Below are 22,612 nucleotides of genomic sequence, written 5' to 3' on the forward strand. Positions count from 1 at the left end.
TATATTTTTGTATATACTATAACTGTAATCCAGGTGACCCACCATTTTGATTCATGTGTATATGGGATAATGGACAAAACCTAAATAATGTTTAAAACCAGCAGTTGGAACTTGGAAGGAACGTAGCTTCTTTGTCTCTGTACTACGAAATGTCATGCTTATGATCATGCATGCATATGGACTCTATCGGTCACAGATATTTTACTTGCAAACAAAACAATGGGGGGCTCCTCTTCTTCCTCTATCAAGCATTTCAAGTTCCTGGAGGTTGATTAAGATATATACCTACACAATTCGCGATAGATCGATATTCACATGGATATGTTGTCCAATCAGTTACTTTCATTTGATCAAATATCAACTTGACAGTTATAATATAAGCTGGATATAGTTTGTCTTATGCATTGGTGATCAAGATGACAAATTCTCAATAACAGCTGCAAAATTTGAACTGATTCATTTATTTTTTAAATATGAAAATGAAAGATGTAGAAATATGAAGAGCTTATGAAGCATCCAATTCAGGAGTGCTTTGCTTTCATTAGAAGGGAGGATTCAAACACATAATTTTGTTTTGAACCCGTTGACACAATCTCACTTAAAGTTAAAAAATTTGTACCAAAATGAGACAATCCTTTCCGATCCCGAGCAACAAATGAACCCTTGTGTTATTATGTGTTTCAAAACTTACATGGGTCGAGCATTTACTCTTGCACCCGAGTTTTTAAGTTGATTATTTCTTTTTCTTCCAATATCACTTGTAGCTTTAAAAAAAGAAAAAAAAAAAAAAAAAGGAACTTATATGGGGCCAAACATGTGAGCCTAATTGCGGATTGGTTGAATCGATCGATAGTTCCAACACTCTAACGTTGCAGCCCAACTATACTTTCAATCGTTTGGGCTTTAAGATTGGGTTGGGTATAAAACGAGCTCCGTTGAGTCTGCAAAGGCTGGCACTATAGAATTCTTGCGCACTGAAGGCAAGTAGGTTTTGCCCAGTGCCTTGCCTACTGCTCTCACCCTCACTATAGAAGAAAACCGAGCCCTTCTCTCCTCTCTATCGCGCAGACGACATGGCGGAGACGAAGCGAAAATCTAGAGGTGAGGCAAAGGGCAAGAGAGGCAAACCCAGCAAGAAGCAAAAGAAAGGCACCGATACAAGAGAAAGAAAAGGCCCTCGTTTGCCCAATGCTCTGCGAAAGGAGCTCGAACGCTTAAACCCTGTTGATGAGGGTTTTGGTTCCGACGAGGATCAGGAAGAGGTTTATGGCCGGGACTTGTATGAGTACGAAGAGGAGCTGCCGGAGGAGGAGTCCAAGAAGAACCGCCGGTACGACCCCGTCGAGAATCTCGAGTATCAGATGCCTGAGGAATTTGAGGTTTGCTACTGTCGAATTACAATTTCAGTTTACGGGACTTTGTAGTGGTTGTTCTGGCTCTGCATGGTAGAAGGAGTCTTTGAGCTCATTTTTTTCAAATCTGTGTTATCAATAATGTGCATGTTTATTGTAGGATGAAAATGTGTCATCGGATGATGACAATGACACCAGGAACGCTGGAGAGGATGGGGTTGAGGACGAGGACGAGGAGGATGATGACGGAAGGCAAAGAACCACACGAATTACAAGTGAAGCTTTTGAAGGTAAGACAGTTCCTCTGATTGTTCTTAGCCAGTTTAATTTACCGTGTAATTGTGTTTAGAGCACAAATGATGCAATTATGAATATTCATGTAGAAAAGTGATGTAGCCCTTGAGTTAATGAAGCAGAATACTGTTTTGTTATGGGGACTCTGCAAGTTCACATATGGGATTTGTTTAAAGACCCCAGTTATGCATTCAGAGTTATCTATCCATTGCTCGAGGATATTTGTCAGGGGCTTGACTCACTGTGAATTTAATGTCTTTGTCAGGGAAGAAGAAGAAGAAAAACAATGTTGTTATATCAGAGGCGTATCCTGAGTCTGAGTATAACCCTACCCGTGATATGTTGGAGGGTGAAGGACCCGTTAGCATTGGAGACCTTCTGGACCCTCTCCATGGAGTATCTGGTTATAGCAAACTTAGAAAGAGAATACATCATTTGGAAAAGAAATCTGTTCCTACTCCTGCTCCGCTTCCAAAGGCAGATCAAGAGAAATTGGAGAGGAAAGCAGCCTATGAAAAATCAAAGGAAGAGTTGCAGAAGTGGGAGCCAATCATTAAGAGGAACAGGGAGGCGCCTACCATATATTTTGACGATGATATGGATTTGGGGTTTTCAACTGTGGGAGCAATAGCTTCTGAATTTGAACCTAGAACAGAATTTGAGAAGAAAATTGCTTCATTAGTTTATGACGACCAGGTTATGGAGGCTCACCAAAAAGATGGGTCAAGGCTTCTTGAATTAAATAAGGTATGTATACAATAGACTAGTGCACTTGATGGAATAATATTGTTTTATAAGATGAGTTTTGGCAACTTATTGTCTCCTATTGCTTCAAAATTGTTAATTTATCTGATCGTACTCATATCTAATAGAATAACTGATGTTAAACTGTCTGACTGGTCAGTAAGGTTCTATGACATGATTGAAATGAGATTGTGATAGTTGATAAAACCTTCATGTTAACTTCTTCAAAACTAAGTTGCACCTTGTTTTGATGATTACAGAGATTGATATTACTTTAGTTTTTCAGTATTTTGTATCCTTTGTAGGGTTGTCAATAATCTATCATGTTGCTGTGACTGATCTTTTTGCTTTTTGTTCTTGTATGGTGCATAGTGTAGCTAAATTGTTCTGTGTTTGCACCAAACTAAATTATCTATTCCTTGAATGCATGTTTCTATTCCTTGAATGCATTTTCTTGTTCTGGTTTGCTTGACAGGTATCAGCTGAAGATGAAAAGGACCGCCATAATCGAATGGCCAAAATGCGCAGCCTTCTCTTCCGTCATGAAATGAAGTCAAAACACATAAAAAAGATCAAATCCAAAACATATCATCGTCTGTTGAAGAAAGATAGATTGAAGGCATCATCTACACAAAGTCAAATGGATCCAGAAGCTGCTAAAGAACTTGCAATGAAGCAAGAGTATGAGAGAGCAAAGGTGATAGATTTTTCCCCAAATATAGGTGGTAGTTAACTTGTTTTGGTTCCTTAGTGCGTTACTTCCTCAAGAAACTTTAGTTTTCTCTCTTTTCTGGTTACACTAAGGACCCAGAAACAGAAGGCAAACTGTACTTCTTGTTACAGTCAAGAAACACTCTTTATTGTACAAGTGAAAAGACAACGTGTTAATTCTTTTATTTTCAACTTGATCCAGGAACGAATGACTCTGAGGCACAAAGGTAGCTCCAAGTGGACCAAGCGCATCAAAGAGCGTGGTATAGATGTCCAAGATGAAGGAACTCGGACTGCGATTGCCGAACAGCAGCACCTGCATGCTCTGCTAACAAGAAAAATGAATTCTATGAAAGATGGTAGCAGCAGTAGCAGTGATGACAGTAGTGATGAGGATGATGTAGATGTATATTCAGCTGGTTCAGATCAGGCTAGGGCATCAAAGTTGTTAGAAAAAGCAAAGGGAAGACACTTAACTTGTTGGATGAAGATGATGAAGTGCCTAATTCAGGAGTGCTTTCATTACCTTTTATGGTAAAGCTTTGGTTTTTCTTGTTAGTTTCAGATATTAACAATGTAGTAGCAATTTACAACTACCATGATTGTTGTTGTTGTTTCAATCCTTTGTTTGAAAATAAAATGCTTTATTATGTCAGAACTTATGTTAATTATCTTCAGCAGGCCAGTTGAATAAGGAAAATAAACATTACTTACTGTTTGTATCTTTCCCTTGACCCTGTCACGTTCATGATTCTTTTGGTCCTTGTATTGTGAAGTCATTAGTCAGCTGTTTGTTTGACATAGGTGCGTGGATTGAGAAAAAGGAATGAGGCAGCTGCTGAAGAAGCTAAACTTGCTCTTCATGAGTATGAGTCATGGTCAAATCAGTTGGAGGATTCAAATGGGGCAGATAATGCAAAAGTGGCCCCTCCAAGTGGTAGAATGGTCTTCAATGCATCCAAGAAGGAGGCTCCAGAATCAAGTAATAAGACCAAATCAGATAATAAGATTAGATCAGATAATTATTATGGTAATAGTGATAGTGAAGATGACTTCGAGCCCAAAGAAAATGTTGATATCAGGGAAGACAGAAGTAGTGATTTGCAGAACAATGGCAGCATTAATCCTGTCTTACTTCATAAGGAATCTAAATATCATAAGGATTCTCTTTTCAAGGTAATAAGGTTTCTTAATTTTCTCCTGTCCTTTCTTGGAGACCTCTCTTTTGATCTATGAGCATGACAATGCCGTCTCTATCTCTTGTGGTTCACAGAACTTTGATGATATTGTTCAAGACCCAGGTCCGAAGACGACACATGAGGTTTCTATTTTTGCTTCAGGCACATGGAAAAAGGTTAGTTTTCTTTTGGATATTCTTTTTATTCTTCCATATGAATGATGCGAGTCTTTGTATACTTTTCTTATGATGGATATGTGCTTTTTTCCCTTTTTTTTGGTAATTACCATTTCTTGTGTAATGAATACAGATGAAAGGTGGCAACAATGCAGATGCCAATGTGAATAAGCCTACTCAACCCTTGGAATCAGTTGTGCTCAATCAAAATTTGCAAGTATGGCCTTTTTGCATTTATAAAATTTACGTTTCCACATTTATGATTGATTGGCTAGCTTAACCCTTTGAAAATGTTTCTGTTACAGGAACCTGGGAAAGATTTGGACGAGGATAGTGATGCAGATAGTGAGGGGCAGATGGTAGATGGGATTCTTACTTCGGATCCAAAAGTTGAATCATCTTATGAACTTCCTTCTCAAGCTGAGATAATTCGTCAAGCCTTTGCTGCTGATGATGTGGAGGATGACTTTGAGAAGGAAAAACAGGAAGTCCTGAACGAGGAAAATCCTGAACCCGAAAAGCCTGTTTTACTCCCTGGATGGGGTCAGTGGACTCATGTACAGAAAAAGAAAGGCTTACCTTCTTGGATGTTGCAAGAACATGAAAGTGCAAAGAGGAAGAGAGAAGAAACCCTTAAAAAGAGGAAGGATGCACATCTTAAACGTGTTATTATCTCAGAAAAGTTGGATAAAAAGGTTAGTCGTTTTTCATAGTAGCACTCACTCTTCATCAAGTAGGTGATGTCCCATACAAATGAATGTTTTAATTCACATGGAAACATTAGATCATAGAAATTAGTAGACATAGAGCAAGGGTTAATGTCCAAGTGTCTGATTATACCTCGTTTGTGGCGATTAAGTGACCCTTTCCTTTGTATTTTAATTTGACAGGCTGAGAAACTTTATACAAAATCATTGCCTTACCCTTTCACGTCCAAAGAAGTTTATGAACAGAGCATCCGCATGCCCCTTGGTCCTGAATTCAATCCCGCAACTGCGGTTGGAGCTCTTAATCGGCCTGAAGTAAGTGCCTCATTACAATTCCACTGGAGATTGACTATTCTTGTAGAAATTATAGCTCTTTTTACATCCATTCCTACGTCGTGAGAATATGCTTGAAATGGCATCCAGTGATGAAATTCTGCAATACCACGTGCAATTTTATCTTTTGTTTCCGTAAGCTGGATGTTGCGTGCTTTTGAATTACGTCTCTCAATTCTCACCTTAAATGCAATTGTGTGCAGGTAATGAAGAAACCTGGTGTGATTATAAAGCCCATCGAGTTTGAGGAGGTGAATCCTTATGAAAGAATAGAGGAGCAAACACAAAGTGGAAAGAAACAGAAAAAGAGGAATAAGAGTAAAAGCAATAGCGGCAAAAATGGGACAAAGGTGAAAACTAAGCTCAAGAATTAGCTAAAGTGGAAACTGTTTTTGGGAATTTTTTCTGGTTCCGTTTTTTCCATGGCAAAGCTTTCGCAATTTTCAACGTCATGGAAGATGGAGGACTGAAAATAAGAGAGAGAGAGAGAGAGAGAGAGAGAGAGAGAGAGTTACTTGAGTTATGCCTGCTGCTGGTTGAAATTCAATTGTTATAATCTGCCTTTGTATATTTTTATTATTTCTTTCGTCCTAGATGCAAGCAGTAGTCTGATAGAAATTGTATCAGCTATATTATATTGAATCTTTTTAACATGTAAGGAAAACCCCATAATGTTTTGACAAAGTGATATTCTAAAATAGTTTGAAATAATGTCTTCTTCCACATTAATGTAAAGGTTTCACCATGAATTGTTTTTTTCAAGCTGACTTTTCCATTCTTTCTTAGTTCCATGATCCATACCATTCCATTCATTATTTATTTTAGTCCCATTCAAATAAAATTTTTAATTTTAAATCTGGATAAAATAACCCGCTTAAAATACTTGAAAAACCACAAAGCTCCCTCCTTATTTCTCCGTTCGGGTTTGAGGCTTGAGCTTTGCCTTTCTGGGAAAGCAAAAATCAATCCGTCAAGCAAATTACGGCCAGTTGCCACCAAACCCACCTAGCAAGCCTTAGACGGTGCAATCCGGCGCCGTTTTGTACTCCTCAGTGCTCAGTGCTCAGTGCTCATGAGTGCCAGTCTCTGAGTTTGACCAATCTCTCTCCACTAGAATTCAGAGAGAAGAAGCAGCAGCAATGTTACACGAGTTGCTACTTGCACTGTTGGGCTACACCGGCGATCTGATAATAGATGAGAGAGAGCATTCCAAGTCTCTCGGCGTCGACGCTCCCATTTCCGATGAGCCTACTTTCAAGCTCGCTCCCGATATCTCCTTCATTCAACCCAGCGAAAGGTACCCAAAATATTCACACTCAAACCCTCCAAATTTCACATATTCCAATTTCATGCCCAATCGTTTTCTGCGTTCTCTGCAGGGATCTTATAGAGAAGATCACCACATTAGGGTTTTACTATCGGGAGCTTGACCGCTTTTCCGTCAGGTCTCGGAATTTAAGTTGGATAAGGTCTGCAAATGAGTGTTCTTTAGCCTCCGACTTGTCCAAGCCCAAAGCTGAAAAGCCGAGTGTGTATCGCAGGGCAATTGCCAATGGCATTGTTGAGATACTCTCGGTCTATAGGTCTGCTGTTCTCCACATTGAGCAGAAATTGTTGTCCGAAACTGTCCCCATATTGGCCACTGTAACTCAGGGCCTCAATAAGGTCGGGTTTTAAGAATGTGCATGCTGCATTGTTTGGTAATCATTTTTGTATGTGTTTCTTATGATCAGTTGGTTTTTGCTAGTTTTTTGTGCTCTTGCCGCCTCTGTATGAGCTTGTTCTGGAGATTGAGCGCGATGACATTCGTGGCGGTCAGCTTCTGAACCTTTTGCACAAACGATGCCATTGTGGAGTGCCTGAGTTGCAAGCATGCATTCAGAGGTATACACCTCATTTTTCATGCCAATGGGACAGTGTGTATGTGGAATACTTTCTTCGAAAGTAACTGTTAGGAACTGTTCGTTATGTTTTAGTGGCAAAATGAATTATAAGCTGATTAATTTCTAATTTGTTTATTGCTGTGTGTTGGTAGCGTAGGCTTCTTTGGCATGCACATCAGGTGCTGTATAACCAGCTGGCAGCGTGGATGGTATATGGGATTCTTCAAGACCAGCATGGAGAGTTTTTCATTAGGAGGTAGTGACGGAAGAAACTCCTTTCTTAGGGGTTTGCATACTTGTCAAACTTCCATAACATATAATGCCTTGTGTCTCTCCTTCAGGCATACCCTTCCATTTTTTAGCTACACTCAACTTAAAATGGTTTATATGGTTGACTGTATCACTTTTCAGGCAGGAAGATAAGGATGTAGAGCATGGCTCATCTCATCGAGACATATCTGAAAAGTTGGCACGCATGTCAACAGATGATACATCTTTAACAGATTGGCACTTGGGATTTCATATATATTTGGTATTGTTGACTTTGTCTTTTGGGATTTCATATTCTCCCTTTACCTTGGCTTTAATTTGTGGTACATCACTGCCTCAAAGAGAAACCCAACTTTGAAACTCAAATTCTGTTACTTACGAGTTTCATTGTCTTCCCCTTTCTCTTTGTAGGATATGCTACCTGAGTATATCCATATGCGTGTTGCAGAATCAATTTTATTTTCAGGCAAGGCCATCAGGGTTCTTCGCAATCCGAGCCATGCCTTTCGGTTTCAGGATATTGTGTATCATCAACAGGTGCCTAGAGGCTCTCAGAAAGTTCAAGGATTTTCAGGGAGATTTCCTTTCCTCAAAGACCCTTTTGCGGATAAGGAGTTGATTGGAGAAGAATTGCTTCCACAGTCCGAGGCTGATAAGATTGAAACTATGCTTCTGGAACTAAAGGTTTTCTGTTTGCACTATGATTACTACATATCTTGCTGATATCATGTTTCTGGAACTAAAGGTCATAATAAGGTGGATAATGCGATAGTTTGCGTTTGATCCACTGTGCCAGAATATATAGTTCTTGACAATCTTTATATTTGTTTCTTTACACAAGATGTAGCTTCTCTTTCTAATTAAGAGTAAATTACATGTTCATTATATGCAGGAATCATCTGAGTTTCACAAAAGATCTTTTGAATGTGCTATCGACTCAATTAGGGCTACTGCTGCCAGTCATCTTTGGCAGGTGCTGAATGTGAAAATTTTGGTCCCTCCATGTTATAGAACAAAAATTTACTATATTCCCTCAATTTCTGCAGCTTGTGGTTGTACGCGCTGACTTAAATGGCCATCTGAAGGCACTGAAAGACTATTTTCTTTTAGCAAAAGGAGATTTCTTTCAGGTAAGGATGGAAAATATGTAAAGATTGCTTCCTTCTGTTTTCGAAGTACATAAATTTTTAATTTTATTCTCATCGCGGTGACTGTATATACCTTCCCGAATCTCTAAATGAATTGTCATCGTTTGATGGCAATTTTGTGTTCAGTAATGATCGGATGGGAAAATGCTATTTTTGAAGTTTTTCTTAAGGTAGATGTGCAGGAAGTACTGATGTGGTCTTATATTTAGTATAGTTTCCCATTAAATGATTGTAACCTGGGAGGTTTCTTAATTACACATGATCTATTATGCCAGTGCTTTCTTGAAGAGAGTCGCCAGTTGATGCGTCTACCTCCTCGCCAGTCAACTGCTGAGGCGGATCTTATGGTCCCATTTCAGCTGGTAAGGTTTTTATAAAATGACTCCTTACATATTAAATCACAGAGTTGAGATATTAATTGCATCAACATTCCTCATTTTTCAAATGTCTGGAAACAATTTGTTTAGCTCTACTTCCAATGCAGGCTGCAATTAAGACTATAAGTGAGGAAGACAAGTATTTCTCTAGAGTATCCTTAAGGTTAGAGCCCTTTTTTTTTATTGTTCCTACTGTCTGCTTTAAATGAAGGTCTTGACTATGTAGCCTTTTTTTTCCCTATCAGTCATTTCACTTTGAGGTTTCATAAACATTGTTTATTCTACTATCATTCTGTCTCTGGTAGGATGCCATCATTTGGAATGACTGTAAAATCTTCCCAAGTAGATTTACCAAAGACAGATGGGAATGCAGGCACTGCACTATCAAGTGCTTCTTCAGAAATATCTCTTGACTGTTGGGATGGCATTGCTCTTGAATACTCCGTTGATTGGCCCTTACAGTTGTTCTTTACCCCAGACGTGCTCTCCAAGTAAGACTTCACTGCTAGTGCTAGTTGCAGATGCCATTCTTTGTTTTAGATTCAATATATTTGGTAATTGTCCCTAAAAATTTCTAATGCTTTTCTATTTTGGAGAAGCCTTTTGAGGAATCAGCTGCTGAAACATTTTATTAACTATTGAATGTTCATGATGTGAATGCATGCTAACATCAGGTGTACCCCAGGTACTGCAGGGTCTTCCAATATTTGCTGCGGCTGAAGCGAACACAAATGGAATTGGAGAAATCATGGGCCTCTGTGATGCATCAAGATCACACAGATTTTGCCAAGCATAGGAATGATCATGTAAAGGGCTCAGTATCTCAGCAGGGAAGGCAGCGATCTAGACCAATGTGGCGTATTAGAGAGCATATGGCTTTCTTGATTAGAAACCTTCAGTTTTATATACAGGTTATGGTTTATTCCATTTAACTTTCACTTCCATATATTCATTATTTTCCCAGAGATTTGTTGTGCAAAAAACAAAGCAGTATAGAACAGTATCTGTGCATCACCTAATGTATTTTCTGTTTCAGGTGGATGTGATAGAATCCCAATGGAATGTTTTGCAAGCTCATATTCAAGATTCTAATGACTTTACTGGACTTGTGGGCGTCCATCAGGAGTAAGTTGAATAAATAATTTCTTATTGTGTATCACTTCTATGTTGTCATGCTTTTGGATAGCTATCAGTTGTAAAAGTTGTCTAATATGCCTAGAATCATATTAGATGTACTTAATGAGAATGGTTGAGGCGTGCTACTTATGAAATATGATGAATGCAGGAAAACTGTAGGTAGGGGAAAGCCATTTGAGAGCCACTCAGACTTGTTTAGTTTTTGTTTCTAGGCTTATTGTTCCACAGTTCGATTTAGTTTTGTAGTTAGAGATCCTTGATTGCTGATTGAGATGATAGCTTGGAGCAGAAGAGCTCCGTATAAATTGAGGGCCAAGAATTGACTAGGGAATAGAAAGGTCTTTGTGACACCTTGCCCACACTTGATAGGATATGTGGTTTCCTTTTTGAATATTACAAGGCAATTAATGTTTAGTCAACTATGAATTTTTGTGGAATTTGTTCAATCTATTAGAGGTTCATGTTGCCTTTGTATTTCTGCCAAGCACGTAACCGAATCATGGTTGTGCATCGATTTTTTTCTGTTCATTTAATTAATTTGTTGAAGAGCTTGTTACTGTTGCTCTTACATATTTTCAGCTATTCCCTGTGTGTGCTTTGTCCATATTTTCTATTGCACCATAATGCTCATGGACTTCTAAAATTTCCTACAGGTATTTATCAGCTTTAATTTCACAGTCTTTCTTGGACATTGGCTCTTTATCAAGGATACTGGACAGCATAATGAAACTTTGCCTTCAGTTCTGCTGGAACATTGAGAACCAAGAAAGCAGTGCAAATACATCTGAATTGGAACACATTATAGAGGTAAACATCATTGTTTTGCGAAAATATTCTCTCTTCTTGCAATTATTGACAAGAATAATTTCCACATATTATACTGCTGCAACTGTCCTGGGAATTTACTCCTTTGTTGATGCCAGAGTTGGTTTACCTCTCTGGTTGTTTCTGACAATTGACTAGCCCTGCATAATTCGAGGATGTAGGTTATGTTGTTTGGCTTTCACAAGACTCCATAGCTGCTTGCATTATTTAACATGTTATATAATGTTCCAATATGTGGACTTCATCTTCAATTTGGTTTTGTTTTACTTTGTTCAGGAATTTAACAAGAAATCAAACTCGCTATACACGATATTGCGCAGTAGTAGGCTTGTTGGGAGCCAGCGAGCCCCATTTCTTAGGCGTTTTCTGATGCGTCTCAACTTCAACTCCTTCTTTGAGGTAAAATCCCCAGGCAAGACGCTGGGCTAGATACTTATAATTTTTGCCTTGCGATTTCTTAACATTTTATTGTTCATTCCTCTCTCAACAGGCAACAGCAAAAGGTGTGCTGAACGTTGTAAGACCACGGCCTACACTTTCTGTTTTGAATCAACAGTAGCATAGCATATTTTTGTTCTACGGCTTCGAAGTGGCTCCTGCAAACTATTTTCAGGAGCAGGCCACGTGAGCACTGGTAAATTTGTTTTTGCTTCTTAATTTTAATGGAAGGACAGAGAAAACGAGCTTTGTTAATGCTTGTCTGAAGACAGATTTTCGTGTGTGTGTAAATTGTAATATACATCAAATGTTTTTCCGAGTTATTATGTAGATAAGGTATTTTTGTCAACTCCTTGCTTGTTGATTTTCTGAGTGGATGAAAGCCAGGTACCTATTTTGTGGTACGGTTCGAGTCGAGGCTGCGGGTTTCTTCTCGTCAGCTTTGTTGTCCTGAAAGGGTGAAACAAACAAACAAATTACAATCCTTGGCGAAGGGGAATTAGGTAGCGATTTTGATTGGCGGCTTGGAATTGTGGGTCATTAGGTGAACCTTTTCTATGTATTGGGTCTGAAGCTGTCTTTTTAAATTAATTGAACTTTATTATTTTGTGTACAAAGAAAGAGTATGATAGCATCACGGCATTGTTGTGAGGCCAAACATAGACTCGACTTTACTTCCATAGCACAGGCCTGTGTTACGTGAAAATTGTGAATCTGGTTGTGGATTGAATAAGCATTACATTTATATACAACATATCACTGTACACGTGAAACACAGATTCTCCTCGCGAAAATAGCAATAAACATGTGGAGGAACATGTCCAAAAATGAAATGGGAGCAGAGCCCTTAACATCTTCAAAACTTATACAAAGAAGGAAAGAGAGAACAACTAAATTCCAAAATTTCATTATAAATGATTTACAATGTGGCGGCTTAATTAAAAACAAGATAATAAAATGCGAAACAAATGTGGCATTGTATTAGAGCTCTTCGAAGCCTTCCTCGTCCCCTTCTTCCTCGGCTCTTTGAAATTCCTTCCTCCAAGTTTCCATCTGTCAACAATGTAAAAAGGTTTAGAAAAGTTCCAGCGTTTGAAGGACTAATGATACTGACACAACACACTAACTCCTGGGGAAAGAAGATAACGGTTTGAATATGTAGACAGGATGAGTTGAGAGATTGATTCCTCTGGTTACATGAATACCACTATTTAAGCGTTCATAAATTGTCAGATACTGAAAAACATGTTACCTGATCATCAGAAAACCGCAGTTGTTCCGCAGAAAATAGTATATTCTTATAGCTTCCTGATGCTAAGTCCTTGCCTAAACTCCTCGCAACTTCCTCATAGCAAATCATGTCCACCCGAAAGCCATTGTTCATGAATAATTTCTCCATCCATTTCCTTGCACTAGTCTACAGAACAAAACAGGAGACAGGTGGTGCATTTCTTTTTTGAAGAGAAAAGCAATTCAAACACTGAAAAACACTTGAAATAAGCAAACTGACCTTGATCCCTATTTCAGTTTCTGCCAACCAAGCAGGCAATTCTCCCAAGAAAAAACATCCGTTCATGGCAGAACCACTTACGGTGAGCAATATGTCCTCAAAAGTTGCTAATGTCATCACAGGGAGCCCCTACAACAACATACTAAAATGACTTCCCCACCCACTGAAACAGAATCACCATGATAAGCTACACACAAATAGACAACTACTGGTCAGTCAGTATAGTACAGCTTGAAAACCTTCTTTAGATACCTGCATGGCCCATATACTAGGGCGATTGCCATTAAAGCCTTTAGCACGCAGACTTTGCTGTATGTTGGAGGATTCCAAAGGAACATGAAGGGATACGCAGCTTCTTGGAATCTTTGCCCCAACACCTGAGGGATTTAAGATAATACTATGAGAACATTTTGCAGTGCCTACTTAGCAAAAACAAGATGGTAATGTATAATAAAAGAATTCCTAAAAAGCTGGAATTTGCTGAGGATTAAGAATTAAACAAGACATGCATCAACAAAATATTTGATGCCCATGATACACAATTATCTTTTTTTTTTCAAATAGCTGCAAAATCTTTAATTTCACCAAATTGTCACTAGTTGATGTTGTAAGTTTGCAATCACCTTGAAGCTTTTCAGCTGCTCTTTTGAATACCCGTTCTGGAGATATATTAAATATAATGGTTGAAGTTGGCCAACTAAGCCTATATGGACGGGTGTCCATGCCATCTGTTAGCAAAACAACCTGCACTTTCAAGAAGAATACCATCGAAACTTAAGGATTGACAAGAACAAGTGTATGAAGTTAAATCGTATCTCTAGACAAACAAAAACTACCTGCTTAAGTCCATCAATATGGTTCACTGTACGGAGCAACTTATCATCAATGAATTTAGTTGCAAGGCAATAATGGTCCGAGGCTTGCTTCATATCCATCTGAGCATTAGGAGCAACAAAGCAACCGGCATACGGATCAACAAAGAGAGGCTCTGCACATGAATTGCAAGTACTAATCACATACTCAGAAATTGCACACAAAATTCAAATAAAGATGCATTCTTTATAAGTTGTTTGCGTCAATCGAATTGCTACTATAAAACTAAAACAAAAACAGATCATCCATAATAATACGAATCATTAAGAGCTATTTGATTGATTAAATACCCCACTGAAAAAGAAAAGTGTCAAATACAGGATATGGGCTTGCCTGGTCGATGGGTTTCTCGGAAACGAAGAGAGGCTGAATCTAAGGCGGATTGAAGTAATGGGTCATTTTCTTCGACGAGCTTTGCTCTCAATTTCAACCCGCCATTTCTATATGTTCTTGAAGTAGTGTAGGTTACCGGTCGGCGCAAGATTGCAGTAGCCGAGTCATGTGCAAAGCCCACAAAACAGTCCATACAATTCAGATTACTCTTCGTCGATGACAAGACTCACGAGAAATTGAAAGGATTCATCATCCGAACGTTGAGCCTCAGTATTGGCTGAAGACTTAACACAGGCCCTCTTACGCTGCGCATGGAGCGCGGTGCGCGCACACGACACGACCTCAGTCGTTAAGCCAAAACGACCCACCGTAAAATGACACCCCGTCTAAACTAAACTTATTTGAGTGAATAATTGTATTATTTGATAGAATGCGTGCAGAATAAATTTTTGGGTGTGTGTACAATGACTCAGAAGATTATGATAGGACACGAACCATGTCTATTCAGGAATTAAAATCAAGGGGGTTTGATAATGCACCTAACACCTTAGGACCCATTCCACAACTAACGTTGATGTCCCATCAGCTTCATGAACACATAGCTGTGCCACAATCCCAAATCTTGTGTAGATTGATCCTAATTAATTTGGTAACTGCATTAAAAAGAAGTTTGCTAAGCCTAAATCCCCATTTATCTTGGATGACAAACTACACAAGAATGAAGAATATGGAGAGTATTAGTGACGGGATCTTAGAGCGTATAAGATTTTGTGTTCGATTTTCCCTTTATCAGTAGACTTATCTTTAAATAATATTTTAAAGAAACAAAGGATTGAATTGGAGTTCTAGCGGGCCAAAGGCCATACGACCCATCTAATTATCTGAATTAGACTGAAGGCTGTTGAAGTTGAAATGTGAAAAGTTAGTGCAAATTGTTAGGTGCAGGCAGGTTGGTTATTAAACAAAGGAATTTGGATGCAATGAGACCAAAGGCTTTAAAACCCGCAAAAATCACAAGGCCACCAACCGCGGAGAACACACACAATCAGACAATCTAGGGAAATAGTGAGCGAGACTGAGAGAGCAAACCAGAGGTAGCCAAAGCCAACCAGGAAGACATTAGCTTATCTTCAATCTCTGCTGCATCTCTCAAACGAACCCTAGAAAATGGACCCCAATCTCCAAGTATCAGAAAACCCAGAATCCAAATCGTCAGAGGAACAAAACTCACTTGCCATTGTGCCTTCCTCATCACTTCCTCCTTTTGCCACTGCTTCCCTCTCTCTTTCTCTCTCTACAATCCTCCCCACCCACTTTTTCCAACAACCCAAAGTTTCTACCTTGTTTTCTTCCCAGCCAAACAAGGTCAAGGTGCCCACTCAGGCCTCTTCCTTGGCTCACCTCTCTCTATCCACGGCCAATGTAACTCCTCCGAAGCTCTCATTCAAGTCCACCATCTCAGCCAACCCTCTGCAAAACCCTCTCTCTTTAGGCCCTCGCCGTCCTCTAGACCCCTCCAATGGGGCCGCAATTCGCCGAGCTTCCATTGTCTGGTTCAGAAACGATTTGCGTGTCCACGATAACGAGTGCCTCAACTCGGCCAACAACGAGTCCATGTCAGTCTTGCCCGTCTATTGCTTTGACCCGAGAGACTACGGAAAATCCTCTTCTGGGTTCGATAAGACCGGTCCATACCGTGCGTCCTTCTTGGTTGAATCGGTCTCAGACCTCCGCAAGAATCTCCAGGCAAGAGGGTCCGATCTGGTGGTCCGAATCGGGAAGCCCGAGACGGTTTTGGTGGAGCTGGCCAAGTCAATCGGCGCCGACGCCATTTATGCGCACAGAGAGGTTTCGCACGACGAGGTTAAGGCCGAGGAGAAGATCGAAGCCGCTATGAAGGAGGAGAATGTGGAGGTCAAGTACTTCTGGGGAAGCACTCTGTACCATATGGATGATTTACCATTTAAGTTGGAGGAAATGCCCACGAATTATGGTGGGTTTAGAGAGAAAGTAAAGGGATTGGAGGTGAGGAAGACGATCGAGGCTTTGGAACAAATGAAGGGCTTGCCCTCTCGTGGTGATGTGGAGCCTGGGGATATTCCTTCCTTAATGGATTTGGGTCTTAATCCATCTGCTACAATGTCTCAGGTTTGACTTTCAGTTTCTGAGTTGTTATATTAACTCATCTTTGATCCTATAGTTTTCATCGAAAGTGTTTTGGACTGATTGTTCTGTGGATATAATTGAGAATTGATGATGTCGTGGTTACAAGATAAATAGAAATGAACAATCTTTTACATCAGGATAATGGAAAAGGTGAACAAGTTTATAGAATCAATAAGGCCTTGCTTGGCATCTTAGTATATAAAGACTTGAGTATGTGTTATTTCTATCAAATGTTTGCACGAGATAGGGACCGAGAAGTAAGTTAGTTTTGAATATTCCGGTTTTAAGTATGAAAAGATTTAGTATCAAACAAACTTTTTGCTCAAATTTGTATAACTTGAATGGTCGTTAATGGTTCAGCTGCAACTTTACTAATGCTAGCATTTGGATCTTTTGCCATTACTAGCCTAAAATGGATTCGAAGAATAAGAGTATCATCATTTATTGACATGGAAACTGTTTTTGACACATGGTGCTGTTAGTTTCCTCCTTTTTATAGTTCTGTGATAATATTTTTTGACCTGTTCCCTGGAAAGTGAAAATATTTTCATCTCTTGTCTTATAGGATGGAAGACCACCTGCCAATGCTTCCATGGTGGGAGGGGAAGCCGAAGCCCTAGAGAGGCTCAAAAAGTTTGCAGCTGAGTGCCAAGCACAACCACCCAAGGGTGGCAAAGATGGAAGCCATGATAGCATATATGGTGCAAATTTTTCATGCAAGATCTCTCCATGGCTGGCCATGGGATGCCTCTCTCCCCGCAGTATGTTTGATGAGCTAAAGAAAACTGCTGACAGGTGTGCCTATGCCTTTCTCTTAAATGGTGCTGTAGTTTCTAAATTTATATTTGATATGTACTCACTGTTCAATGCAATTTTATGATTGATAGAACCATTTCTGCTTCCTCAAAGCGGGATGATGGTGGCAGTGGAATGAATTGGTTGATGTTTGAGTTGCTGTGGAGGGATTTCTTCAGGTAAATAGACAGACCATGACGCTAAAATCACATGAGAACTATTATTTCATCTTGTCCTTCTCTATCAACAATTCTACCATCACCTGATTGGCTCTTGCGTATACACCCTATTCTCTACTTTAGCTTTCAAACATATCAAGTTGAAGATGTGTTATAATATGGGTAGTACTGTACTGATTTTTTTTTGTATATCCCTGCTCAATACAGATTTGTCACCAAGAAATACAGTTCTGCAAAGAAACAGCTTGACGCTGCTCCAGCCACAGCATGTACGGGTGCCCTTGCTTAGGGAAGAACTTAAATTGGATGATGAAATGTTGAGATATGGATTAGTTTCAACTCTTTTAATTTTCCAAGATGTAGCAGTTAGATGTTGTAGGGTTCCTCTGAAGGAGTTGTTCCTTGTTGAACCTTGTTTTCGGTTCCAAATAATGTGGTTGAATATGGAGATTTGTCCCATTCTTCATACGTTCTCATGTGAATAACAGATGGTCTGCTTTTTGCCTTCTATCTTTGGTTTGTTGTACACATTGACCAAGTTGTTAATGGAATTACAGATTTACAAAAGAAATAGAATTTCCGCGCTTTTAAATTCACTTGTCTTTCACTCATCTCACATGTTTACTTCGCCTATTTAAGGAGAAAAAAATACCAAGAAGAAATTATACTAAGGGTGATGTTTCCCCCACCATCACCCCCACCGTTGCCACCACAACCACTGTCAGCATCATCACCATTACCGCCACCGCCACTACCACCCCCACCTCCACCATCAACCACAAACCATCTCCACTGCCATCACCACCACCGTCATCACCCCTAAACCCTTTGTTTTTTGAATGCTATAAACTCCATTAAAATCAATAATAAAACTCTAACAAACTCAACTAAAATCTATACACAAATTCAATCAAAAATCTATGTGGAGTTTGTAGAATTCAGTCAAACTCAATTAAATTCAATTAAAATCCATCAACTTTATAACTCTTTTAAAATCATTTAAAATCTAAATTGAATACACCCTCCTAAATTTATGTAGATAACATACCAATACCCTTATTTGATAGAAAAGGCTAAGGTGAATAATAAGCCAATGCCTTCAGATGAGCTACACATAATCAGAAATTTTTGTGCATTGTATACATCAATGTTACAATGGAATACACTCCGTACACTCAGTCATACTAGTTAAATACAGAAAGAGAACAAACCAAAATCATACCGAGCAAAAGAATTTATTTTTCTTTCGAAAAAAAAAATAATAATTCTCATATGATGCCAGAAACCTTGAGAGAAGATAGCACAACAAAAATAAGCCAAAGCAACATGAAAAACACAAAGGTAATCCAAGCCCAAAGCCTTGGCCCTCCAAGCTCAGCACCCAATGTTCGACGCCTAATTACCAGAACCGCAATACAACCTACTGAAGTTGAGAAAAATACAAGCAAAGAGAAGCTAAGACCCGCTGCATTCTCAATCCGCAGTGGTTCTTTATATACAAAGAAATTGTATGCAGTGTCAATCAGCCACGGAACGCCAATGCCAACATATATATTCACAGAATTGCTGCAAAATGACATCAACAAACAGGAAAGCAAGTTGAGTTCATGACATGGCTGAAAAAATTTAACAAAATTGAAATTCAAGTGAGGCCTTTGAATCCAATTTTGTTTTCTTATCTTTCTTGTTTCATCTTCTGGATTTCATTTGTTAAAGGATGAACGTTTACCAAACTTCGAAATTCTTTATCCGGACCTCCTTGCTACTAAATGTATTCATTCCTTGAAAAATAACTTAACAAAGTCTAAAATTGAAATGGATCTTTAAGAGTAAACCTGCAAGTAATGTTTGCGATGGCAGAATCAGCTGTTAGCTGACGTTCAGCAGCAATCTTACTCGCAACTAAATCTGGCCATGAAGTTCCACTTGCTAATGCAGTAAATGCTATGACATAAGGATTTATTCCTGCAAAAAGAAAGTATGGGAATGACAAAGTTTTAGAGAACTAGCTAGATCATGGACAAAATTATATTGATGAACTGTAAGTTATCACAAAAAATCATAGAAACCTGTGACACAGCTTATGAGATCTGTGAGTTGTGTTACAATGTAAGCTATCGCACTGATGAAAACTAAGGAACATATGAAGGCAATCCAGCCATGAGCAATATGATAAGGGGGCACAAATGCAAATAGTAGTCTCCATGGGACAAGAAGTAACTGCCAGGAAATTCTTGCTAGTCGCAAATATAGGTTGTTCAGTTTTCTTGGTTCAGTGCTTTCTAACTGTTTCAGAAAAAGGAAATTACTGTAACCAGCAAAAATGGAAACTACCACAAACAACACATATCTTGATTATTAAGCATATACAACAAAGAATACAATACCTTGACTGCGTCTACAAATTGTTGCCTCCAAATTGCAAACACATGATAGTCTTCTAAACTCATCTTCTCTGGCGAATCTTTATTGGAATATTCAGGAGTTTCATCAGTTCCAGGAACGTTTTGATACACTGGACCTGCAAAGTGAGACTTCCATATTGAGAAAAATTGTAAAAAGCCCCTAAGAATGTTATTTTTACCTGAGAGTGACTATTTCGTTTCAAGGAATTTCAGACAAGTACCTATACCACTTCCTGAATGAATGGAGAAAATGTCAACAACGTTCCTGTTTTCATCTTCACCAACCTCAAGTATCTCAGAGTAGTTATTGCAGGGACCGCTATAACTCTTGCACGTAACAACCTCAGCTGGCACCCAATCCTCTGGTCTCTCACTTCTTGGTCTTAGGAAATGAAAACAAGAAATGAAGGCAAAATACTGAGAAAGTTAAACCAGTTTAGAAAAATGAGAAAGACCACAAAGATCTCAAACATTAATTTAAACATACAAAGGAAGAGAAAAGTAGGGCCAACGCTTGTCTTGAGCATAAGCATGCATCAGCAGTAATCCATATTGCAGTACTGTCAATAAGGCCTCCCATATTGTAATCACATTCGGTGTCCACACCTGCAGTGTTAAGTAAAACCATTTCACTACAGAGTTCTAAATGCGTGTCAGGCATAACCCGAAATGTTTTGACAGATAAAAATAAAGAAAAAGGATGATTAGCATAGGGTGATTCCTTCAAATTACCTCTAAAATTATATATAGCCAAATATAGGCCCAAAAAGACCAAAAGAGCTCAACTAGCCAGACTCCTACATCAGCTATCTTTTTCAGCTCTCCGACTCTAGGAACTACAACACATACTGCATGGATGGGGAAAAGGTCGAATGCAGCAGAACCAACTAGTGTTCCAGGACCCAAACCTATAAATTAAGAAGACTACAGTGTTAAAATATATGAAAGAAGATAATAAATGTAACTAAACCTACGTGTGAAGAAAAGAAAATCAGAGAAATGATTGCAGAAGCATGCAAAAAGATTCAAAATGGAAGAAAACCAAATCACACAGTTGAGTAATCGTCATTATCAACATTTCAGTGCATTCCCAGTGACTCCAATCACAAGATAGATTTTGGGAGATCATGCTCATCAGAAGCAGATGAAATGTGCTTCTCCTTTTTCTCCTTACCTCTGTCATATTGGAGAAGAATAACAAATCATGAACTTCCCTCAACAGTACTCTATTCTACTCAGGTCATCTAGTATCCTACCTACTAACAGCTATTGAACACATGAAGTTTTGAACTGATACTACAGCAAAACTCATGTTTCTTGCAGTGTATCTCAATGTGTGTGTGTGTAAAAGTGACAGTAGCATGATAAAACAATGTGACACGGAAAAGGATAAACAATCCATCAGGGAAAAAGATGAACAATAAACCATGAAGCTAAAATCTCAAAGTCACATCAATAATTCAGTAAGTTTTGTAAAACAAACCTCCAGCATACAGCTTCCCAAGGTTTCTTATAGCATCAATAGTAGCCAATGATATTTGAGGAAAGCTGGTCCCAAAAGCCAGCAGGCTAATGTCTGCAATTGTGAAGTTCCACACTTTCTCATACCTAATAATTTCAGCACCAGTATAAGGATTGATATCTACCACCTTCCGTGTGTGGCTCACAACACTCTCCATTGATTGGAAAAAACGAGCAGTTATAGCAGACAACCCAACGAAACAGTAAGCAAGACCAAGAAAATATAAGAAAGTCCGGAAACCAACCCCAAGGCTAGTTTCACCATGAAAAATAAAGTAGCTTTCACAATTTTCTTGACCCATTATACTGGAATTTCCAGGCATGGTTTATGTGGTTTGCTCAAATTGCTTGCAGTCCAAAAACTACAGTGAAGTAAAGCAACAAGACCTGATTGATGCAGAGAAGAAATTTGGTTATCAGAAATTGATTACAATTATGCATGACTTAATACTGTCAATGAGTAAAGGACCAAATAAAGAGGATTAACCTGCAACAAAGATAAGACAGACAAAGCGAGCAATTCAGCTCCTAATACCCAAATTAACATTGCTTTCAATTTTCCATTTCAACGGAAGAAGATGTTCAACAACATGTTGGCGAGTCTTTGTTTTGACACAACAAGCTCTCAATGCAAATCCCAGAAAACCCAAAAACCAAACAAATCCATGGCATCACCGAAAGGCGCGAGTACAAATCTTCAACTATCGAATCATACATACAGCTAGATCACATTTATGGGTTCACAAGAAGAAGATGAAATAAATTAGAAAACAGAGATGCAAGGAGGGACAACCTGAGGAGCTCACGTAGGAAGGGAAGGCAGGAAGCTCGCCGGTGCCGGAATCGACGGCCGCCGAAGCTCCTGCCACAAGTGATGACGTGCGAATCCAAATCAAAAGAAAGTAGATAGCAAAGCAATGGACAGGTGTGGCGGGGAGTGTCAATCTCTCAATTTTCAAAACGGTGGGGAGTTGGGTTGGGGGATGCGTGAACAGAGAGAGCTGTTTGCTGACTTTTTGGTTCTGAGTCAATAAAAGTCAGAGGACGCAGACGTGCATGGTTTGGGGCCAAAGCTTTCCTCATCTTGAATGATTAAATTTGCTAATTGTTATTAACCATCTGAACTGGTGTTGCATAAATAAATTATTACAATGGTGAACAGTGAAGGCGATACGTTTCTTTTTTCCTTTGTAGTTACAAATTACAATGACAACAATATATATATATATATTTTTTCTTTATCAATACGAGCAAAAC

The 22,612-nt window shown here is 39.0% G+C and overlaps 5 protein-coding genes across 8 annotated transcripts; 3 read left to right on the plus strand and 2 right to left on the minus strand.

The window, feature by feature from the left end:
- Window positions 1-957: 957 nt before the first annotated feature.
- LOC103333974 (U3 ribonucleoprotein (Utp) family protein) lies at window positions 958-6,206 on the plus strand. Its single transcript, XM_008236885.3, is given in 12 exon segments — window positions 958-1,379; window positions 1,513-1,642; window positions 1,912-2,393; window positions 2,866-3,087; window positions 3,304-3,562; window positions 3,565-3,635; window positions 3,906-4,277; window positions 4,375-4,455; window positions 4,589-4,672; window positions 4,761-5,150; window positions 5,346-5,477; window positions 5,699-6,206. Coding segments are annotated over 12 exon segments (2,700 nt in total). The 5' UTR covers window positions 958-1,073; the 3' UTR covers window positions 5,870-6,206.
- Window positions 6,207-6,355: 149 nt separating this feature from the next.
- Window positions 6,356-11,922, plus strand: GCP4 (GAMMA-TUBULIN COMPLEX PROTEIN 4). Its single transcript, XM_008236884.3, has 16 exons — window positions 6,356-6,792; window positions 6,875-7,160; window positions 7,243-7,379; window positions 7,536-7,634; window positions 7,790-7,910; window positions 8,060-8,332; window positions 8,541-8,621; window positions 8,695-8,778; window positions 9,072-9,158; window positions 9,281-9,336; window positions 9,479-9,664; window positions 9,859-10,084; window positions 10,210-10,298; window positions 10,964-11,117; window positions 11,412-11,534; window positions 11,626-11,922. Exons 1-16 carry the CDS (start codon window positions 6,635-6,637, stop codon window positions 11,692-11,694), a joined length of 2,229 nt encoding a protein of 742 aa, XP_008235106.1. The 5' UTR covers window positions 6,356-6,634; the 3' UTR covers window positions 11,695-11,922.
- A 369-nt stretch (window positions 11,923-12,291) lies between these two features.
- On the minus strand, window positions 12,292-14,679 carry LOC103333972 (S-adenosyl-L-methionine-dependent methyltransferases superfamily protein). Its single transcript, XM_089054348.1, has 7 exons — window positions 14,290-14,679; window positions 13,920-14,071; window positions 13,707-13,827; window positions 13,336-13,460; window positions 13,084-13,212; window positions 12,826-12,990; window positions 12,292-12,626 (listed from the first exon to the last, which is right to left on the minus strand). The coding sequence occupies exons 1-7, from the start codon at window positions 14,480-14,482 to the stop codon at window positions 12,555-12,557; spliced, it is 957 nt and encodes a 318-aa protein (XP_088910474.1). The 5' UTR covers window positions 14,483-14,679; the 3' UTR covers window positions 12,292-12,554.
- A 472-nt stretch (window positions 14,680-15,151) lies between these two features.
- On the plus strand, window positions 15,152-18,021 carry PHR2 (photolyase/blue-light receptor 2). The gene is made up of 4 exons (XM_008236881.2): window positions 15,152-16,437; window positions 17,021-17,250; window positions 17,343-17,429; window positions 17,637-18,021. Exons 1-4 carry the CDS (start codon window positions 15,457-15,459, stop codon window positions 17,716-17,718), a joined length of 1,380 nt encoding a protein of 459 aa, XP_008235103.2. The 5' UTR covers window positions 15,152-15,456; the 3' UTR covers window positions 17,719-18,021.
- MHX (magnesium/proton exchanger) lies at window positions 17,634-22,442 on the minus strand. Of its 4 annotated transcripts, none has more exons than XM_089054345.1 (10): window positions 22,149-22,438; window positions 21,601-21,742; window positions 21,318-21,442; window positions 20,567-20,742; window positions 20,322-20,440; window positions 20,056-20,216; window positions 19,817-19,950; window positions 19,499-19,715; window positions 19,265-19,394; window positions 17,634-18,995 (listed from the first exon to the last, which is right to left on the minus strand). In XM_089054345.1, exons 2-10 carry the CDS (start codon window positions 21,618-21,620, stop codon window positions 18,698-18,700), a joined length of 1,380 nt encoding a protein of 459 aa, XP_088910471.1. In that variant the 5' UTR covers window positions 21,621-21,742; window positions 22,149-22,438; the 3' UTR covers window positions 17,634-18,697. The 4 variants fall into 4 exon arrangements, with proteins under 4 accessions (XP_088910471.1, XP_088910470.1, XP_008235101.1 ...); XM_089054344.1 differs by having other exon boundaries at window positions 21,843-22,438; XM_008236879.2 differs by having other exon boundaries at window positions 21,318-21,742; window positions 22,149-22,442.
- Between the last annotated feature and the right edge of the window lie 170 nt (window positions 22,443-22,612).

Source organism: Prunus mume, linkage group LG6 (genome assembly GCF_029339155.1).
Source record: "Prunus mume cultivar Tortuosa linkage group LG6, ASM2933915v1, whole genome shotgun sequence".
Taxonomy (NCBI): domain Eukaryota; kingdom Viridiplantae; phylum Streptophyta; class Magnoliopsida; order Rosales; family Rosaceae; genus Prunus; species Prunus mume.